Raw genomic sequence first — 20,674 nt, forward strand, 5'->3', positions numbered from 1 at the left:
AGACAGAATCTGATAAAAGCCCGTGAAAATGTTCAGAGTGGGGCAAACACAGACTTTGTTTCCAAATCCCAAGGCATTAACACCTGTAGCTGCCCAGTGTGTGAGATTCGGTACCAACTAAACCACTTTTCACAGAGCAAAAGCAGACAGAAATAATGTAGAACTAACAGTGTATGCTGGCCAGTGTATAACTAACAGGGTATAACCAGCACCCACAACTTTAGGACGCAAGCACCGAGCTGGCATCAGGAGTCTCACCTACAGACGCCTCTCACACTGTACAGACCTTAGCCAGGCAGGTAAACATCTCCACTTGACATTCATCCATGTTGATTAGTTAAGCAATTTTCATTTCAAACAGTTAAAACAGGAAAATTTCATTTAATAAAAATTAAAAGAAATATCTGAATCAATCTTTTAGCAACAAAACAGAACCATAACAGGTGTTTCTTTTTTTCTTTTTTCTTTTTTTTTAAAGATTTTATTTAATTATTTGAGAGAGAGACAGCAAGAAAGGGAACACAAGCAGAAGGAGTGGGAGAGGGAGAAGCAGGCTTCCCGCTGAGCAGGGAGCCCAACGTGGTGCTCAATCCCAGGACCCTGGGATCATGACCTGGGCCGAAGGCAGATGCTTAACTGACTGAGCCACCCAGGCGCCCCATACTAGATGTTTCATTGATATGTCTCTTAGCCTACATAACTCACTACTATGAGATTTATGAGAAAAAAGTTTAGAAAATGCCTTTTGGAAACATAAAAGCATAAGTATGTATATAAGAAATTAGCACACCAGGGGGCGCCTGAGTGGCTCAGTCGATTAAGCATCCACCTTCAGCTCAGATCATGATCCCAGAGTCCTGGGATCTAGCTCTGCATCTGGCTCCCTGCTCAGAGGGAAGCCTGCTTCTCCCTCTCCCTCCGCCGCTCCCCCTGCTTGTGCTCTCTCTTTCTCTGTCAAATAAATAAATAAAATCTTAAAAAAATAAAAAAAATAAAAAAATAAATTACCAAAAAAATTACCACACCAGGTCTACAGGCAATAAAATGAAGACCCTACCAGCAAGGCAATAAAAATGCCCTTTCAAACTCCCCGCCCCCCGAGAAGGCATGCAGACAATAATCATTTCTTACCCTTGTCCTTTTTCTCTGTGCCAGAGAGTTCAGAGAAAGCTTTTTCTAGTACGGCAATGGTCTGGGCATCCATTTCTTGGGCTCTTTTCACAGGCTCTAATAATCTCAACCTTCTGTTCTCCTCCCGGAGGGAATGGTTTTCCATAGCATACTTTGCAACTCTGGGGTGGTGCTCTATCTGTGACACAGAAGAATTACAGACTTACAGACAGACAGACATTTCCTCGATAACCAGTCTTGCTGCCGAGCCATTGGGAAACATTAGGAACGCTGCACGCACTGCTGGCAGTGGCCGGCTGCAAGGGCTGGGGAAAGCACCCTGGCATTTTGTGACCACACTGACTATGTGCGTAGCCTACGACGCCATTATTCCACATCTAGGTCTGTGCCTTGACATTTTTACCCGGGCATGGGCTTGTAAGGAGAGAAGTGCAAGGGTGTATGCTGTGGCCAACTCTTCACGCAGTGGGGGCTGTTGACATTAACATGCTGTAAAGAATAAGGAACCGCTCTATTGACCAGGATGGAACACCCTCCAAGAGATATTAAGGGAAAAGGACAGCAGAAAAGTATGTATGGTAAGTTGCCTTTTGTGTTGAAAAGGAATAAAAGTAAAAATATCCATACTAGTTTGAATATGCATTAAAAAGCCTCAGAAAGGGGCGCCTGGGTGGCTCAGTTGTTAAGCGTCTGCCTTCGGCTCAGGTCATGATCCCAGGGTCCTGGGATCGAGCCCCACATCGGGCTCCCTGCTCGGCGGGAAGCCTGCTTCTCCCTCTCCCTCTGCTGCTCCCCCTACTCGTGCTCTCTAATAATAAGTAATCTTTAAAAAAAAAAAAAGCCTCAGAAAGATACAAAAGCCATAAACAGATTTTCTTTGTTTTGTTTTGTTTTGTTTTTAATGATGTGCCTGTATTAACTACCCATCCTCCACAGGGAAAAGGAAAACCAGCAACAAGAAATTGGAAGGGCCCCAGTGTAAAGAGACTGCTGATTCAGACAACCGCAGCTGCCCATCGGGACAAGGGACAAGGGACACTTGCCTGCTGGGTGGGGCGCTAATGCAGCATCTCACAGCTCCTCCCATCCCCCTTCATTTTACCATCTTGGAAAATGGGGGGAAAGGAGTTGTGCAATCATACACGTCAACTGAATGCATTGAAAACACTTTCCACTGTATTAACTCACATGAATTTGGTGACAAATTTATATTTGCCTTGAACCTCTCTTCTTTTTTAGAAATACTGCAAATGTCATACACTCACCTGTTCCCGCAGAGTTTGGATCTCATCCCTTAATTCCGACAACAAGCGATCCTGCTCTGCAGGCAGAAAACTTCCCCGGGATTCCTTGTGGAGCTTCTCCAGGCGCATTATTTGATCCTCTCGGAATTTCACAATCATTTTATTAGATTGAATAAATTTTTCTTTTTTGAGGGTGAGGTCTTCTAATTGGGTAACTTTTTCTACCAGAGACTTAAGAAATTCATAATTTGGTTAAACATGAAAAAAATTCAGCCTCCCTGAATTTCCACAAACCAAGCAATAAACACTAACTTGACACTTTATCTCAAGGGCAAAATTAGATTTTCCACAGTTTTTCTTTGTTTTCTTTATTTACTTGTGCCCTTTATTTCACTCAGAAAGATACCACGGAGCAAAAGCCTAAAATATCTGGAATCCCCTTTATACCGACTCGGTTTCCTACCTTCTTTTCCTGTTCGGATTTCTTAAAGAACAACATCGCCTCTTGGAAATACTTCATGTAATTAGTTTCATCTTTGTCTATAATTGATCCAGTAAGAAAGAAAAGGAAATGGAAAAAAAATGTTTCTCTCTCAAATTTTTAGACCAAGAATTGAGCTAAAACAGCCTCTGACTGACTGCTCTCAATCAATCTAAAAGAATCAGACTGTCATCCCCAGATCACAGATATCAAATCAATCAAATCTATATATTAGCAATTCTTTGAAGAAAAATAAGTTCTTTTATCCTGTTTAATAAACATACATGTTACATATGACTGAATCTTGGAAGTGGATCTAAATGAATTCAGTTACCTCTTTTTAGCATTTGTGAGGAATGAATTATTCTAAATTATTTCTCCTCCTCCTTCCCATCAGACCCGCAGATATGATACATATGGTATCTGTATCTGATTACAAAGTATGGGCATCCCTCCTTTTACTGGGCTTTGCTTTATCATGCTTTGCACTGCTTTCTTTACCAATTGAGAGTTTGTGGCAACCCTGCATCGAGCAAGTCTATTGGTACAATTGTTACAATAGTATTTGCTCACTTTGTGTCTGTCTCTCTGTCACATTCTGGTAATTCTTGCAACATTTCCACATTTTTCAGTATTATTATTATATTTGTTATGGTGATCTGTCTGTGATCAGTGATCTTCGACTTTACCATTGTTATTATTTCGGGCACCACAAACCGTGCCCATGTACGACGGTGAAATTAACCAATAAACGTGTATTCTGACTGCTTGCCTGCCTGGCTCTTCTCCTCTCTCTCCCTCTTCTAGGCCTCCCTGTGCCGAGACACAAAAGTATGGAAATTAGGCCCTTTAATAAGCCTACAATAGCTTCTAAGTGTTCAAGTGAAAAAAAAGTTGCACATATCTCCCTTTAAACCAAAAGCTAGAAATGATTAAGCTTAGTGAGGAAGGCACGCAGAAAGCCGAGACAGGTTGAAAGTTAGGCCTCTTGCACCCATTAGCCAGGTTGTGAATGTGAAGGAAAAGTTCTTGAAGGAAATGAAAAGTGCTACTCCAGTGAACACATGAATGATAAGAAAGCAAAAAAGCCTTATTGCTGATAGGGAGAAACTTTTGAGGGTCTGGATAGAAGATCAAACCAGCCACAACATTCCCGTAAGCCAAAGCCTAGTCCAGAACAAAGCCCTGACTCTCTTCAATTCTGTGAAGGCTCAGAGAGGTGAGGAAGCTGCAGAAGGAAAGTCTGAAGCCAGCAGAGGTTGGTTCACGAGGTTTAAGGAAAGAAGCCGTCTCCCTAACATCAAAGTACAAGGTGAAGCAGCAAGTGCTAATGGAGAAGCTACAACAAGGGATCTAGAAAATAATTCATGAGGGTGGCCACACTTAACAACAGGTTTTCAATGTGGATGAAACCACCTTTTACCAGAGGAAGGTGCCATCCAGGACTTTCATAGCTAGAGAGAAGTAATGCCTGGCTTCAAAGCTTCAAAAGACAGGCTGACTCTCTTGTTGAGGGCTAAAGCAGCTGGTGACTACAAGCTGAAGCCAGTTTCAGAATTTACCATTCTGGAAATACTAGGCCCTTAAGAATTAGGCTAAATGAAAAAAAAAAATCAACTTTAATTCTACTGAATGAAAAAAAAAAAGAATTATGCTAAATCGACTATGCCTATGCCCTAGAAATGGAACAACAAAGCCCGGATGACAGCACATCTATTGAACATGGCTTACTGAATATTTTAAGGCTACTGTTGACATGTACTGCTCAGGAAAAAGATTCCTTTCAAAATATGACTGCTCATTGGCAATGCAACTGGTCACCCGAGAGCTCTGATGGAAATGTATGAGATACATGTTTTCATGCCTGCTAACACAACATCCATTCTGCAGTCTATGGATCAAGAAGTCATTTTGGGGGCACCTGGGTGGCTCAGTTGGTTGAGCAACTGCCTTTGGCTCAGGTCATGATCCTGGAGTCCCAGGATCGAGTCCCGCATCGGGCTCCCTGCTCAGCAGGGAGTCTGCTTCTCCCTCTGACCCTCCCCCCTCTTATGTGCTCTCTCTCTCACTTTCTCTCTCAAATAAATAAATAAAATCTTTAAAAAAAAAAAGAAGTCATTTTGACTTTCAAGTCTTATTATTTAAGAAAAGCATTTCATAAGGCTATAGCTGCATAGACGGTGATTCCTCTGATGGATATGGGCCAAGTCAATTGAAAACCTTCTGGAAACGATTCACCGTTCTAGATGCCATTAAGAACAGTGATTACGGGAAGAGGTTAAAATGTCAACATGAGGGTGCCTGGGTGGCTCAGTTGGTTAAGCGACTGCCTTCGGCTCAGGTCACGATCCTGGGGTCCCGGCATCGAGTCCCACATCAGGCTCCCTGCTCAGCAGGGATTCTGCTTCTCCCTCTGACCTTCCTCCTTCTCATGCTCTCTCTCTACCATTCTCTCTCTCTCTCAATAAATAAATAAAAAAAATTTTAAAAAATAAAAAATAAATAAAATGTCAACATGAACTGGAGTTTGGAAGACATGGATTCCAGCCCTGATGGAGGACTCTGAGGGAGTCAAGATTTCAGTGGAGGGAGTAACCGCAGATGTGGTGAAAACAGCACAAGAACTAGAATCAGAAGTGGAACCTGAGGATGGGACTTAATTGCTCCAATTTCATGATAAAACTTAAACAGATGAGGAGTTGCTTCTAATGGATGAACAAAGAACATGGGTTTCTTGAGCTAGAATCTACTCCTGGTGAAGATGCTGTGAAGACTGCTGAGATGACCACAAAGGACCTAGTATATCACATAAACTTAGTTGATAAAGCAGCAGCAGGGTTTGAGAGGATTGGCTCTAATTTTGAAAGAAGTTCTACTGTGGGTAAAGTGCTATCAAATAGCATCTCATGCTACAGAGAAATCATTCATGAAAGGAAGAGCCAATCAATGCAGCAAACTTCAAACTTCAGCCCTCAGCGACCACAACCCTGATCAGTCAGCAGCCATCGACATGGAAGCAAGACCCTCCACCAGCAAAAAGATTACAATTTGCTGAAAGCTCAAATGATGGTTACCATTTTTTAGCAATTAAGTGTTTTTTACTTAAAAATGTACGTTGTGTTTTTAGACATAATGCTACTGCACACAATATACCAGAGTATAGTGTAAACGTAACTTTTATATGCACTGGGAAACCACAAAATTTATCTGACTGGCTGTACTACAGTATTGGCTTTATCGCAATGGTCTGGAACTGAACCTGCAGTATCTCTGTGACATGCCTGCACCAGGTTCCTATGTGGGTAACACAAATACACTTGTTCAAAAATGTGGGTAGCTTTACTGTACTGCACCTGTCCTCAGAGGGTTCTCAAACTAATATCCGCATGTGGTCTTCCTCAGGATAAAGGACACTGTGTTCGTCTTACCTTCGGTCAGAAAGCTTTCCGGTAGTAACTGCCCTGAAGTAAACTGGGCCAGCTGTTCTTTGAGCCTCTTCACTTCAGCTTGGAGCTGGCTTACATTTCCTTGGGTGTCTTCATTTACCACTGCCTGTTCAAAAATTTTTTAAAAAGCATTAAAAGAATATTCTTGAGTCACACAATCTTGTGTTTCTATTTGTTTATAGGATTTGGAATGACAAACACCAAACAAAACTGTACCTCCATCCCACACACAGTCACAAGGCCCCTAGAATCACAGTGTGCTGGAGTGGGGAGGAAGCCTCCCTTCCCTGTGTCTCATAGCTACAGCCAGGGACTCTGCCCACTCACCACCCCTCCTGTATGCTCCCACTTAGGGCCCCACCCTATTGGGCTGGGTCACCCAGGGATCTGAATGTTCATCTAACATTGCCTTCTTCTTGGGACAGCCCCACCCCCATGGAGAAGAGCTCCCCTCTGGAAGGAGTATCCCCTCCCCTCTGTCTTGGCCCACTTAGCTGCAGAGTTGGCCTGAGCTCCATCAGCTTAGCAGAAACCACTTTCTCCAAAGGAATCCAACCCTATATTTCCTAACAGCCCTCCTGGAGAGAAGAGTTGATTGGATAGCTCTATTTCTGTTTTATTACCACACTCAATGTTATTTTATTTTTTTTAATTTTTTTATTGTTATGTTAATCACCATATATTACATCATTAGTTTTTGATGTAGTGTTCCATGATTCATTGTTTGTGCATAACACCCAGTGCTCCACGCAGAATGTGCCCTCTTTAATACCCATCACCAGGCTAACCCATCCCCCCACCCCCCCTCCCCTCTAGAACCCTCAGTTTGTTTTTCAGAGTCCATCGTCTCTCCTGGTTCGTCTCCCCCTCCGACTTACTCCCCTCTTGCTATCTTCTTTTTTTTTTTTCTTAACATATATTGCATTATTTGTTTCAGAAGTACAGATCTGTGATTCAACAGTCTTGCACAATTCACAGCACTCACCATAGCACATACCCTCCCTCAATGTTATTTTAAAGAAATGTCTCTTGAAGAAATTATCTTAAAGAAATGACTTCTTTAAGACAACTTTTTTTTTTATTAAAGATTTTATTCATTTATTTGAGAGAGAGAGCACGAGCGAGTGTACAAGCAGGGGGAGCTGCAGGCAGAGTGAGAAGCAGACTCCCTGCTGAGCATGGAGCCCAATGAGGGACTCCACCCCAGGACCCTGGGATCATGACCTGAGCCAAAGGCAGATGCTTAACTGACTGAGCCACCCAGGCACTCCTCCTTAAGACAACTTCTAAGAGGTTCAAAAGGCCCATAAAACCTATAGGGTGATAATAAGAGCCAACAGTTGACTACCAATCAGATCAAAGGGACCCAGTTGTGAAATACCCAATATCCTAAAGAGGGAGAAAAACTCTCTGACACAGTCCCAAGGTCCCCGTGTTCTTGTCTTAAGCCGGGTCTGCCCATTGGGAAAGATCTAAATAGCACATCCTTAAATGAGTCCCAGACATCCCAGTCACTTTCCACCAGTAGGCTGCAGTACTGGACTTACCATTGTTAATAACTAGTATTAAGGCTCCTCCTGGTTTTATCGTTTGATGTATTCAGAAGCCATTTCTAGTTGCTTCTGATGCTTATGGCCAGTCTCATTTCAAGGCACTCCTGTAGATTCCGACATCACTGCCACATCAGTGACATCACAATCCTAATTATCCCTGCAGTCCTCCACTACCCAAAAACTTCTAATAAGTCCAAGAGACAGGGTCAGGAAGCGCTAGTGATTTTTCTTCCATATATTACGATTACCCCACCACAGGGTCATAATCCAATTAAAATGAATCAACAACTAGACCTATACTCGTCTGACTTACCCACGAGAAGAGGCAACATGGACCTCTTTACTCTTACATGCTAAGATGATCAGGGAGTCTACTTGGGGGGTAGAAATGACCAACTTCTCCTTTGAAAGAAAGAGGAAAGTAATCTGCCAATTCATGGCACTGTGATTCTTTTGTCCAGAACCAAAGTGGCCTCCAACCTTTCCAAAAGAAGTGGGGGACCCCTTGCTCCAGGGGCTGGGAAAGAGCTGCCTGCTCACGGACCAAATACAGCCTGCCATCTGTTTTTGTAAGGAGATCTGCGCTGGAACACAGCCACGCCCTTACGTCTGCGGACTGCCGATGGCTCCTTTCTCACCACCAAGGCAGAGCTCAGCAGCTGGGATAGACAGTACACAGTCCAAGAAGCCTCAAATATTTACCTTTACAGAAAAACTTTTCTGACCACTGGTGTACACCAATATCAAAGAAGCTTCTTATATATAAGAAAAATGGGGAATCCTTGGAGGTATAGACAACTTAAAAGACAAAGCTTGTTAATATCAAACTATCTTCACAGTGAAGCCCCACCACACATACACACACACACACACACACACACACACAGAGCTCTGTTAGCAATGGTTTAGGTAAATAAATTTAGTCTCTAATTGAGTTAGAAAGGAAAAACTCTGCTTTCCTTTAAGAAAAATTGAGCCAGGGGCGCCTGGGTGGCTCAGATGGTTAAGTGTCTGCCTTCGGCTCAGGTCATGATCCTCGATCCTGGGATAGAGCCCCGCATCGGGCTCCCTGCTTGGCGGGGACCCTGCTTCTCCCTCTCCCTCAACTGTTCCCCCTGCTTGTGCTCTCTCACTCTCTCTGTCAAATAAATAAATAAAATCTTAAAAAAAAAAAATCGAGCCAAACAATACCAACCATAAGACCTAATCTAGATCTCAAATTACTTGAACAATACAGAAGGTTAGGAAAGATGAAATAGAAATCTTGCTTAGAATTAAGCTTTCACAGAGTATTAATATTAGGGCAATCACAAGCTTAAGTATTTTTCTAATTTACTTAGTTGTACTCAGTATTTTACCTTATTTTTAATCAGCTTGGCTCTCTGAGCAAAATTAAGTGTTGATAGGGTTTCCCCAAAACACCTGGATCCAGGATGAACGTTTGCAATAATGGCTGTTTTGGCATTGCCTCCAAGGGAATCCTGTTTAATGATATGAATGGTATGCATTTTCAGGGGAGAAACCACAAGATCTTTGTTAAGCCAAGAAAATGGATATTCTTACCACTAAAGCTGAGAGATTACATGACTGTCAACCATAGTGAGCATAACCCAAAAAAGGGCCCAGGAAGCCAATGGTCTACTTTACCCGAAGTAAAAAGGTAAGTTTGGAGTCTCTGTAGCAAACGTGCCTCTGTTTTCCATTACCCACGTCGACAAGCGCAGTAATCACTTGGCCCAGGCAGCTCAACGACCGGTTTATGTTACCTGCCTCCTAAGGGGAGAAAGAACAAAAACTGAGATGCACTGGTTTCATTTTAGTATTCTGAATTAAAATATGCCTAGCAGTTAATTTTGAATGGAAAGTCGAGTCATGGACAATATTACTAAGGATAACTGACTTTTCAGCAGATGTCCTCAACTGTCCCTAACCTTTTCCTATTCGACACACACTGCAATTTTAGTATTTAGAGACAAATGCAGAAATTATGCGAAGGAAAAAAAAAAGCCACCTCATGATTCTAAGAGTTTTAAATTGACCTATAGGTAGGGATAAAAGCTAGAAAAGAACAGAGAAAAAAAGGTTGGAGTAGTGCATTAATGGGCTTATTTTTCAATCCTTTTATGTTAAAATGTTTGCTACATTAAAATAGTGTGATAACTAATAACCTACACCACGTCCCACAAAGTGACTAATGAACTTATTACAAGAGATTTTTCAGTCTAATTCTGTGAAGTATAATAAGACCCTTTTAAAAAGTGGTTTGGGGAGGGAAAAATGTTGGGGTTGAATATGTTACGCTGGATTTTTATTGTAGTTATCATACTTCAATAACTGGGTCTGCAGTGGTGGAAGTACAGAAAAAAGAGAGAAAGTGCATATTCTTAAGCAAGATGCACTAAGTTCAAGTGCAGTTGTCTGTTTTAGCAGTCAGTAAATAAGAAAGGTGTTGACAGCACTGTCTGTGGAACTGGGCTACTTCTGCTTGAATTCCAGATCTACTCCTAGCTGTGTGCCCCTGGACAATTTCATTTCCATTTCTCCAAAAAGGAAAGGATCACAGTACCTACTTCCTAGAGACGCTGGGAAGATTAAATGAGTTAATACACATGAAGCACTTGAAACAGGCCCAGCATATGTCCTAAAATAAACACTGGCTATTTCTCTTTGCTTCATGTCTCAATAGAAACATAAGCCTAAGTTCACCTTAAACTGCCTGAGAGCTCAGGAGGCTCAAATCCTCCCTTTCAATGCAAAAAGTAGACAGTCCTCCACCATTTCCGACTCTCCGCCCCTAGTCCTCATATACCCTCACCTACAGCATCCACACATTTTACTGACAACGCAGATCACAATACACATATTCATACTGGCAAAACATACTCAGAGAACCTCAGGTCCCAATGCCAATCCCTCAGCCTAGGACTAGGTCCTTGCCCTCCCCTTGAAATATTAACCAGCACAGCTGCCCTCCTTTCTCTCTAGACTCTCCCCTCGTAAATCTGGCAGCGGTGGGCCAGATGGCTAAGCTTCTATAAAAGAGGCTTTTGCGTGCAATCACTCAAAACTTTTCAGTGTTTCCCAGCGTGTGGAGAACTGAGTGCAAACCTGGCCTGGCACTCCTGGTCCTCAGTGACCCAGGCCTGCTTGCACCTCGAGTCCAGCCCATTCATTGATCCACGCTGAAATGCCAAATGCCATACTCCCCTGCATCCATAATGACCCTTGAGATGTTCCCCCACCAAGCATGTATTCCTTGTTCCTCTCTCCCAATCCAAATCCTGCCCCCTTGGAGAACCCAACTCAAGAACTACTTCTTTTCCATGCTTCCCCCAAGCAGTCCAGTCCCTTCTTCCTCTGACTCTGGCTGGTATTTATACTATCACCCTTCTGTCATGAATTCAAATACTCTGGCTCCCGAGAGACTTGTTCTAATCTACGTATGTTTAATGTCCCTACCCCACAACAAAAATTTCCACATCTTTAGAATGGGAGCATGTTCTCATTCCTTTGTAACCTCCACACACTCACCTTGGTACTGACTTCTAGTAATTAATTCACACACAAGTTGAGTTGAAGATCATAATTCCATTCTTACCTTTAACCTCATCCCTTCTGCATGGGTGTCTTTTTGCCTTTCAGATCCTGCTAAGTCCACCAGATTGAGTAGGGAAGTCCGTATATTCACAGTCTCATTGCTTTTCTCCATTGACTCTATTGTAATTGTAAAAACTGCATGAGACCGAGAAGATTCTCTATTCATTGACGTAGATGCCACACGTCTGTTTCTCCATCCTCCAGACAGCACCTATGCAAAGGGAAAATTTCCACAACTTTCAAGTGACACAACAGCCATTTTCATACTGACAGATTATACAGACAAAAAAATTAGTAAAAATGTAAAACCCTGTATCCAAGGATATACATTCTTCTCAATGTACAAGTTTACAAAACTGGCCCACTGTATTAATTCATAAATCATTTCTCAATGAATTTCAAAGCATCTCACAAGACCATATTCTCTGATACCATGGCAATTAAGAATCAACATGATAAATAAATTTTAAATTACCATAAATCTGGAATTTCAAATCACATTTCTAAGTGATTCACGGGTCAAAAAATAAAATTATAATAGAGAAATACTTAGATCCATAGGACAATTAAGATATTAAAACTTGTGTGAAGTTTAAGCAATAGTTAAGTAGTAACTTATAGCATTAAACACTTATGTCACAAAAGAAAGGGAATAATAAGCTAAGCATCCAGCTTAAGAAGTTGGAACAAGGACAGCAGGATGAACCCAAAGAAAATATTAAAAGAGCAAAGCCATGTAAAAAATATCAACTATGCAAAAAAAGAAAACAAAATCACAGTTACAGCAAAGTATTTTAAAAATAAGAATATTGGGAACAGCTTTATGCCAATATACTTGAAAACTGAGAGGAAACTGAAATTTTCTAGAAATAGAAAACTTCCAGAAACTTCTGACCCAAGAAGAGGTAAAATGCCTGCACGGCTCTAATACAGAATTTTCACACTTGATCTAACCCAAAACTGCAATGCAATTCCAACCAAAATCTCAACATAATCTTTTTTTTAGTATGTATATATATGTACACACGAAGACACACACAAACACACTGGATCACATGTAAAACCTATTGCTTACTATGAGAATCACAGTTTAAAAGGTTTGAATCAGGAGACTTGCTTGAAGATAAAAGAATAACGAACTGTGATATATATACGTATATATATATATGCACATAATACATGCACACACTAATGTTCATACAATGAATTATATAGCAGTGAAGATAAGTGAAATGCAACATGGATAAATTTCATAAACATTGTTGAGTTTAAAAAAGTTATAGAAGGCTAAATAGACACAATTTATTAAAACTCAAAAACAGGCAAAACCAACATTTTCAGAAATACCTATGTATGTGATTTAAAAGCAGAAGGAAATGATCATGAGCATTCAGCATATGAGGAGCCAGGGACATGAGATAGGGAGAGACACACAGGTAGACAGGATAGTACTGGTGATACCTGGGTCTTGAATTCTTAAGGTCCTCTAAGTTCATTTTAACATTAAGCTCAGCAACTTCTAAGCACACGGCAGTATTTTGTATGTATCAAATATTACATGATAAAAAACTGTTTAAAATCAACTGGCCAGATCAGATCCCATAAAAATGGGCTATTTTGTAAATACCTGACAAGAGGTTTATTTGCCCTAGCAGAGTCCTCAAAAGAGGTTGGCTTTTGACACCTAACAAGTAAACATGGGTAGAAAATAAAGGGAAGAGAACAGACAGCTGGTTTAAAAAGCAGCAATCCCAGAAGCTACTCAAAGGGGCAGCTCCCAGGAAGAATTACTGAAGAAATATGACACTAATGAACTGTCCCCATGACTTGCAGGGTACCTGACTGGAGTGAACAGCACCAAAGTCATGCAAAATCAAGAGGCTCAAAGTTCTATTTTAACTAAGGGAAGATCTATAAAATAGTCATGTTCTTTTTTGCTTCTCATGAACATTCTGCGTCACGCCTTTACAGAATTATTTTTAGTAGCTCAATTCTTGCCTTTTTTGAGATCAAGGTGCTTTTTTTCACAGCATGCGACATCGCCTAAGGATCAAAGTGCTCAAGGTAGGGTACCTGATAGGCTTCAGCAGCTGAGGTCACCACCTGTTCCACTGCACCAACAACAAAGACTCCCTTCTTGATGTGCTCCCTTAAGTATAGTCCAGCTGATGCAGAGTCCAGTAGGTCATAGATCTGTTCATTGTAGATTTCAATAAAGGAGCACTTACAAAGGAAACTCTTTCCAGCTCCAGCCTGGAAAGAGAAGCCTCATTTAGATATATTCTTTTCATGAGTTCATCCGTATCTTTCATGAGCATCACCCTCTCACGTGTTTCACAAGGGGTACATTTCCTACCATGTTCTCCTTTACACAATACAAGGTACCTAAAAGCCAGTTACAAATCCAGGTGACTAGTTTTAACACACTGTTACATCTTAAGGCAGCATCAAACTGTGATCCCAGGAGGCCTAGGTCTCCAGAGGTGACTCAGAAGCAAGACAGGGAGATGGGACTGGAGCAGTCCAGATGGGCAATTCCACCTTCTTAAACTGAGGGATCACTGACATACATCATATTAGTTTCAGGTGTACAACATACTAATTCAATATTTATATATGTGGAGAAATAATCGCCACAGTGAGTCTAGTTAACATCCATCACCATACACAGTTACAAATTTTTTTCCTTGTGATGAGAAGAGCAATTCCATTTTTATCTATTATATACTGGACTTCCTCAGAAAGTTTTACTTGCAACAAGGGTTATATTCTTGAAAAGACTGAAAATAATTTATCTCAAAAGCCTCTCTCTAGGATTTTTAACCACAGGAATACGGGGCACTAAACTTTCACTGGCACCCAAGATGCATGTCTAACTGTAAAGGTTAGGGATTGTTTCTGCAAGAGAGCAAATGGTAAGCCAATGTTATGTATCCATTTCCTTGGTACGCATGGAATGGAACAGTAACACTAAGGGCTCCTAAACATTCACCAAGCTAAAAAAGCACAATCATGAGAAAGGCCCAACCTAAGAGCCAAAGAGGAGGGAAGCCCACATCTCCAGGATGATGGAGTCACACCACCACGTATGAAAAAGCAAATTATGGTCAGGTGGTAGAAGGTGCTGCAAAGGAGGCAAGGATGGGCCCATCACTCCAGGGCACCCTGAGGATCTAGAGACACCTGTCAACTGTGCCTACGTGCAGGTAGGTGATGGGCCTTAACAAATCTGTTTTCCTCAGTTAAGATTTTCTTTACACTTTCTTGCAAAATCTGAGCACTAAGAAGCACTACATTCTTTATTTTTTCTGAGTTCACAGAGGATGCATGGTTTAGAAACTAAAAATTTTAAGAAAATTAAATTTTAAAATGAATCTTTCATTTTTTCTTAAGAACTGAGAGGTTCTTCTATGCCACACAAGCCTATCCACATTGTAGAGTACCACCCACGACCCTCTATGTGTTATGAGCTAATTATTAGTAGCTAACTACTCGAAATTAGAATTTCATACAATGACTTTATTTTTACAAGTTTTACCTTCTCTTTTTCACGATCAATTAAGGAAAACAAATATTCAAAACTTCGTGGGATTACTCCTCTCAGGTTATGAGAAAAATGATCTGATTCAGATGGTCCTAAAGAAATGTAAAAAACATACATATGTAGCTATTCATCTTTATTCTAGAACAGTCCTTCAAAATGGCAATACTGGAAATTTATACAGAAATCAGATGACACATTGTATAATCAGTTCCTTCTTTGTGCCCCAAATAAGTTAAATTTTAGTCTGAAAGATCGAACAGAACTTGCCTATCAATAGGACTGAAGGAAGGGCCCATAATAGCCACTAATGCTGTCTTGGTGTACTATAACCTGGAATATTTTAAACGGCCCTTGTAGGGGCGCCTGGGTGGCGCATTCGGGTGAGCATCCAACTCTTGGTTTCAGCTCAGGTCATAATCTCAGGGTCTTGAGATGGAGCCCCGCTGCTCAGTGGGGAGGCTGTTCGAGATTCTCTCCCTCTGCCCCTCCCCCCAAGCACGCTCTAAAATAAATAAATATTAAAAAAAAATGGCCCTTGTAAATTGTACCTAAAAATATATATATAATGGATGTAGAAAAATACAAGTAAATAAAGAGGACAAATAAGTATGCAGATAATTTTATAACATTTTCCTGTTAAATAATATATATAAAGATTCAACATATTCTTTAGTTACCTTCATCATCTCCTGCCTCCTCTATGCCTTAGCTCCTCATCCTGCTTCCACTCTAGCCCCTCCCAGTCTAGTCCATTCATCTGCCTGAGTAATCCTTTTAATTATACATCAGATCATGTAGTTCTTCTTTTTAAAAAAACCTTCCAATGAAGGTTTTTTAAAAGGACCTTTTTTAAATCTTCACATCCCACGCACAAAATCCCAAATCCTTGCCATGTCCTACATGACCTGGCCTCAGGATACAACTCTAATTTCCCTCACTACTAGCCCCTTATTCTGGGAAACTGCCCGCTAGGCCCATGGGTCTTCTTGCTATTCTTTGAACACTCCCAACTCAGAGCCTACTGCCTGGAAGATGCTTCTCCCAGAGAGTCTCATGGTTCCTTCTCATTTCACTCAGTAACACTCTTTCTGACTGCAACTCACGATTCAGAAGTGTTACTGGAGTGGTTGGGGGTGGGAGGGATGGGGTGACTGGGTGATAGACATTTAGGAGGGTATGTGCTACGGTGAGCACTGTGAATTGTGCAAGACTGTTGAATCACAGATCTGTACTTCTGAAACAAATAACGCAACATATTTTAAGAAAAAAGAAAAAGAAGAAAATAACAGGAGAGGAAGAATGAAGGGGAGTAAGTCAGAGGGGGAGAGGAACCAGGAGAGATGATAGACTCTGAAAAACAAACTGAGGGTTCTAGAGGGGAGGGTAGGGGGATGGGTTAGCCTGGTGATGGGTATTAAAGAGGGCACTTTCTGCATGGAGCACTGGGTGTTATGAACAAACAATGAATCATGGAACACTACATCAAAAACTAATAATGTAATATATGGTGATTAACATAACAATAAAAAATTAAAAAACAACAACAACAAAAAACAAAAAACCCACAACTGAAATTCAACAAGAAAATAAAAAACTTGAGTAAAGGGAAAAACCTTAACTGAAAAGAGAAATGAAAAACCTAGAGAAAAATCTATTATCTATATCGTAGACAAAGGGCTAACCTCCCTATTTTACAAAATCCCCACAAATGAGTAGGAAAAAGACAAGCTAATTTTTTAAATGGGAAAAAAGCTTGAATGGGCATTTTACAGAGAGGCTGTTCAAATGTCCAAAAAACATATGAAAGGTGCTCAGTTGTCAACAGACATCAGGGAACTGCAAACAAAAACACAATGAGATGATACTACACATACTCCAGAATGGCTAAAATTTTAAAAACCAACAATACCACGTATAGACAAGGATTCCTAGAACTTCCATATCTATCATGACCATATCTACTAAAGCTGATACACATGTAACTGTGATCCAGCAGTTCCACTCCTGGAAATGAACTAAAAAAACAAGGTGGTCATGGCTGCATTATTCATATGGTCTAAAACTGGGGATAATCCAAATGTCTATCAGCACTAGAATGGAAAACGTGGCATATCTGTACAATAACACATTATATAGCAATGGAATAAACTACTACAACATGCAACAATACAGGTGAATCTTAGAAACTTAATGCTGAGAGGAAGAAGCCAGATATAAAAGAGTACATAAAGTAAAATTTCATTTGTAGAAGCTTAAAAACAAACAAAACTAATGATGACAGAGAAGTCAGAGTAATACATACTTCAGGAGAAGGGGGTGAGGTAGTTACTAACTGGGAATCTTGATCTGGATGGTGATTGTGCAGATTTATAAATATATAAAAAGTCATTAAACCCAATTCAGGACACCTGGGTGGCTCAGTTGGTTAAACGACTGCCTTTGTCTCAGGTCATGATCCTGGAGTCCCAGGATCGAGTCCGAATCCGGCTTCCTGCTCAGTGGGAAGTCTACTTCGCCCTCTGCCCCTCCCCCCCTCATGCTCGCTCTCTCTCTCTCTCTCTCTCTCTCTCAAATAATAAATAAAATCTTAAAAAAAAAATAATAAACCCAATTCAAAAACTGTCTATGGAGCACCTACTCCGTGCTGAGTGTTGACTGGGAACGTAGCTGCAAACACGGACTTTGCTATCATGGAACTCATAATCTGACAGAAGCCTTGGGAAAAGCCCTACTTTTATGAGGTCAACATCATATATAGAAAGTATGCCTTCCCCCAAAATGTACTAGGTGCCTAGGTGCTGTCATTGCAGAAAGAGTAGATTAAGCCAGGATATGATCATCTTTAATTCACTTACCCATCATCGTAAATGTTTTCCCTGAGCCCGTCTGTCCACTGTAAAAATAAATGTTTCATACATTATTTTGACATATGAAACTTAAAAGACTACCCTCTTACTTTAATATGGCCTAGTAGTGTATAAATTTTTCCCACAAAGATCTTATTTTCTTTCTTTTTAAAAATTATATTAGGTAGGAACGCCTGCCTGGCTGTCAGTAGAGTGTGCAACTCTCGATCTCAGGGTCATGAGTTCAAGGCCCACGTTGGGCGTAGAGCTTACTTTAAAAAAAAAAAAAAAAAATGGGGCCACCTGGGTGGCTCAGTCGGTTAAGCATCAGACTGTGGCTCAGGTCATGGTCTTAGGGTTCTGGGCTCAATGAGGAGTCTGCCTCTACCTCTCCTCTCTGTCCCCACCCCTCACCTCATGCTTTCTGTCTCTCTCAAATAAATAAATAAAATCTGTAATAAAAAAAATTATATTAGGTGAGAAGTGAATGATTCATTATCTCTCTCTCTCCTATTCTACCACCAAGAACTACACTGTCAATTGTCTGATAATGCATCAGGATTATACAAACACAGCCATCAGATTTTTCATTTAATTTTTATTTACAAAACTGAAATGATGCTCTTCATACTGCTCTGCAATCTGTTTTGTCCTTTAATTTTATCTCGATATTTTTCTAAGTCAGTAAATAGAGATCTACCTCATTATTTTTAATAGCTACATTGTATATTCCATGCATGTATAATTGATTTAACCAGAAACAAATTTTTGTTTCCAACTTTTTCTATTCTAAATAAGTTAGCAATTCCTTTCCTAAATTCTGCCTTTAAAGGCAGAAAGACATTAAAAATGTCATTTAAAAATAAAGCAATTTTAAAATTCCTTATGCTATAGGCCTGATTCTGTATGTAGTGTCATATCTTCTTCATTACCCCAAGAAACAAGAGTAAGAAAAACTAAAAATAAAAATGCTTATGTTAAAGATAGATGTCAGTCAGGGTGTCAAATGTCTTTAGCTTGGATTCACAGCACAAATATAAAAAAAATTTTGAGGTGCACCTGGGTGGCTGAGTCGGCTAAGGTCTGCCTTCAGCTCAGGTCATGATCCCAGGGTCCTGGGATTGAACCCCACATCGGGCTCCCTGCTCAGCTCCCTGCTTCTCCCTCTCCCTCTACCCCTACCCCTGCTTGTACACACACACTCTGTCAAATGAATAAATAAAAATCTTAAAAAAAAAGTTTTTGAATTCATTTTTTGTTTAAATGCCCCAAAAGATAAAATAAACAAAAAGAACCCGAGTATTATCTAGTTGTTTACCTCTTCCTTTTAGAAGTAGGAAAAAAAGTTATTTAGTAACTCAGAAAGAAAAACGGTTATTATTGAGTCTCCTACTTGAGAGTGATGGGAACACTATTAATAATTGCCCTAGAATTGGGGCTGTTTTAGGTAAACCAGAAAGTATGTTCCCCAACCAATAAATCAAACACTCATTTCTCATCAAGTGTTTCTCATTTCCACCTTCTTCTAGCAAAAGCAATTTTCATTAAGTTATTAATGAATATGCCACAAATTAAACATAATTAGTATGCTTACAAGGTCTTCAAAGATAACAGTTCTAAAGATAATATAATCTCTGCCAACTGTGGCTCTTATTTCAAATTCATTTTTGAACTTTACCACTCAAAATATTCTGTGAAAAAAAATACCTTTTTTCTCTTGAGAAGACAGATGAGAAAATAGGTACCTGTCTCACTGCTAAAGAGAGAACATTTAGTTTTCCTGAACACAACTAAAAAGTAAGCATGAAAAGCAAAGGCAAATTTTCAAGGATGTATGTGCAATATGAGCCTAAAGTTTACACTTTTTTTTTTTAAGATTTTATTTATTTATTTGACAGAGAGAGACACAGCGAGAGAGGGAACAGAAGCAGAGGGAGTGGGAGAGGGAGAAGCAGGCTTCCTGCGGAGTGGGGAGCCTGATGCAGGGCTCGATCCCAGGACCCTGGGATCATGACCTGAGCCAAAGGCAGACGCTTAACGACTGAGCCACCCAGGTGCCCCAAGCTTACACTTTTTAATGTGTTTTCTATTTTCTTGTGCCTTGAACCAATTATAGATGAACCAAGGGCACACGCACACAAAGCATCAGCTGCTCAAATGTCTTATATAATTCACTACATTGTTAAAAAGCTCTAGTTCTAAATAAAATTTAAAAGTCTACTGCTAAGGAAAAAAAATTACACTACAAATTATACTATTTATGAAATAAATCTTAAACGATACCAAAATTCACCTTGTATAATTGCCAAGGTCACAATGTTTTCTAAACCTCCATCTTACATTCCAACATTAAATCTATAGCAATATTTTAAGGCTGCCAACATTTATTTATTTATTTTTTTAAAGATTTTATCTATTTATTTGACAGAGAGAAACACAGCAAGAGAGGGAACACAAGCAGGGGGAGTGGGAGAGGGAGAAGCAGGCTTCCTGCGGAGCAGGGAGCCCGATGCGGGGCTCGATCCCAGGACGCCGGGATCATGACCTGAGCCGAAGGCAGACGCTTAACGACTGAGCCACCCAGGCGCTCCAAGGCTGCCAACATTTAGAAATTCAGGAACATGACTCACTTTAAACATACATTTGGAAAACAATTTGGCAGTTTATCACAAGGTTAATCATAGACTTACCATATGGTCCGGCAATTGCTTTCTTAGGGATTGACTCAAATGATTTGAAAAACTTATGTTCATACAAAAACCAATATTCAAACATTTGTAGCAATTTATTCATAATCACTAAAAACTGGAAGCAACTAAGATATCCTTTTAC

At 40.3% G+C, this 20,674-nt stretch overlaps 1 protein-coding gene across 2 annotated transcripts in view; it reads right to left on the bottom strand.

Moving 5' to 3' along the window:
• KIF15 (kinesin family member 15) overlaps positions 1-20,674 on the bottom strand; it is a 70,294-nt gene that overhangs the window by 33,221 nt on the left and 16,399 nt on the right. For both annotated transcript variants that reach the window (XM_028087223.2, XM_028087222.2), the window contains exons 5-14: positions 17,852-17,889; positions 14,991-15,088; positions 13,526-13,705; positions 11,454-11,663; positions 9,503-9,628; positions 9,214-9,336; positions 6,285-6,408; positions 2,839-2,915; positions 2,397-2,606; positions 1,132-1,309 (exon numbers count right to left, since the gene is read on the bottom strand). In XM_028087223.2, coding sequence (XP_027943024.1) covers positions 1,132-1,309; positions 2,397-2,606; positions 2,839-2,915; positions 6,285-6,408; positions 9,214-9,336; positions 9,503-9,628; positions 11,454-11,663; positions 13,526-13,705; positions 14,991-15,088; positions 17,852-17,889 — 1,364 coding nt within the window. The remainder of the gene's footprint in view (positions 1-1,131; positions 1,310-2,396; positions 2,607-2,838; positions 2,916-6,284; positions 6,409-9,213; positions 9,337-9,502; positions 9,629-11,453; positions 11,664-13,525; positions 13,706-14,990; positions 15,089-17,851; positions 17,890-20,674) is intronic.

This window comes from Eumetopias jubatus, unplaced genomic scaffold (genome assembly GCF_037043125.1).
Source record: "Eumetopias jubatus isolate StellerSeaLion01/CBP00866 unplaced genomic scaffold, mEumJub1_p1.0 scaffold_1, whole genome shotgun sequence".
Lineage (NCBI taxonomy): Eukaryota > Metazoa > Chordata > Mammalia > Carnivora > Otariidae > Eumetopias > Eumetopias jubatus.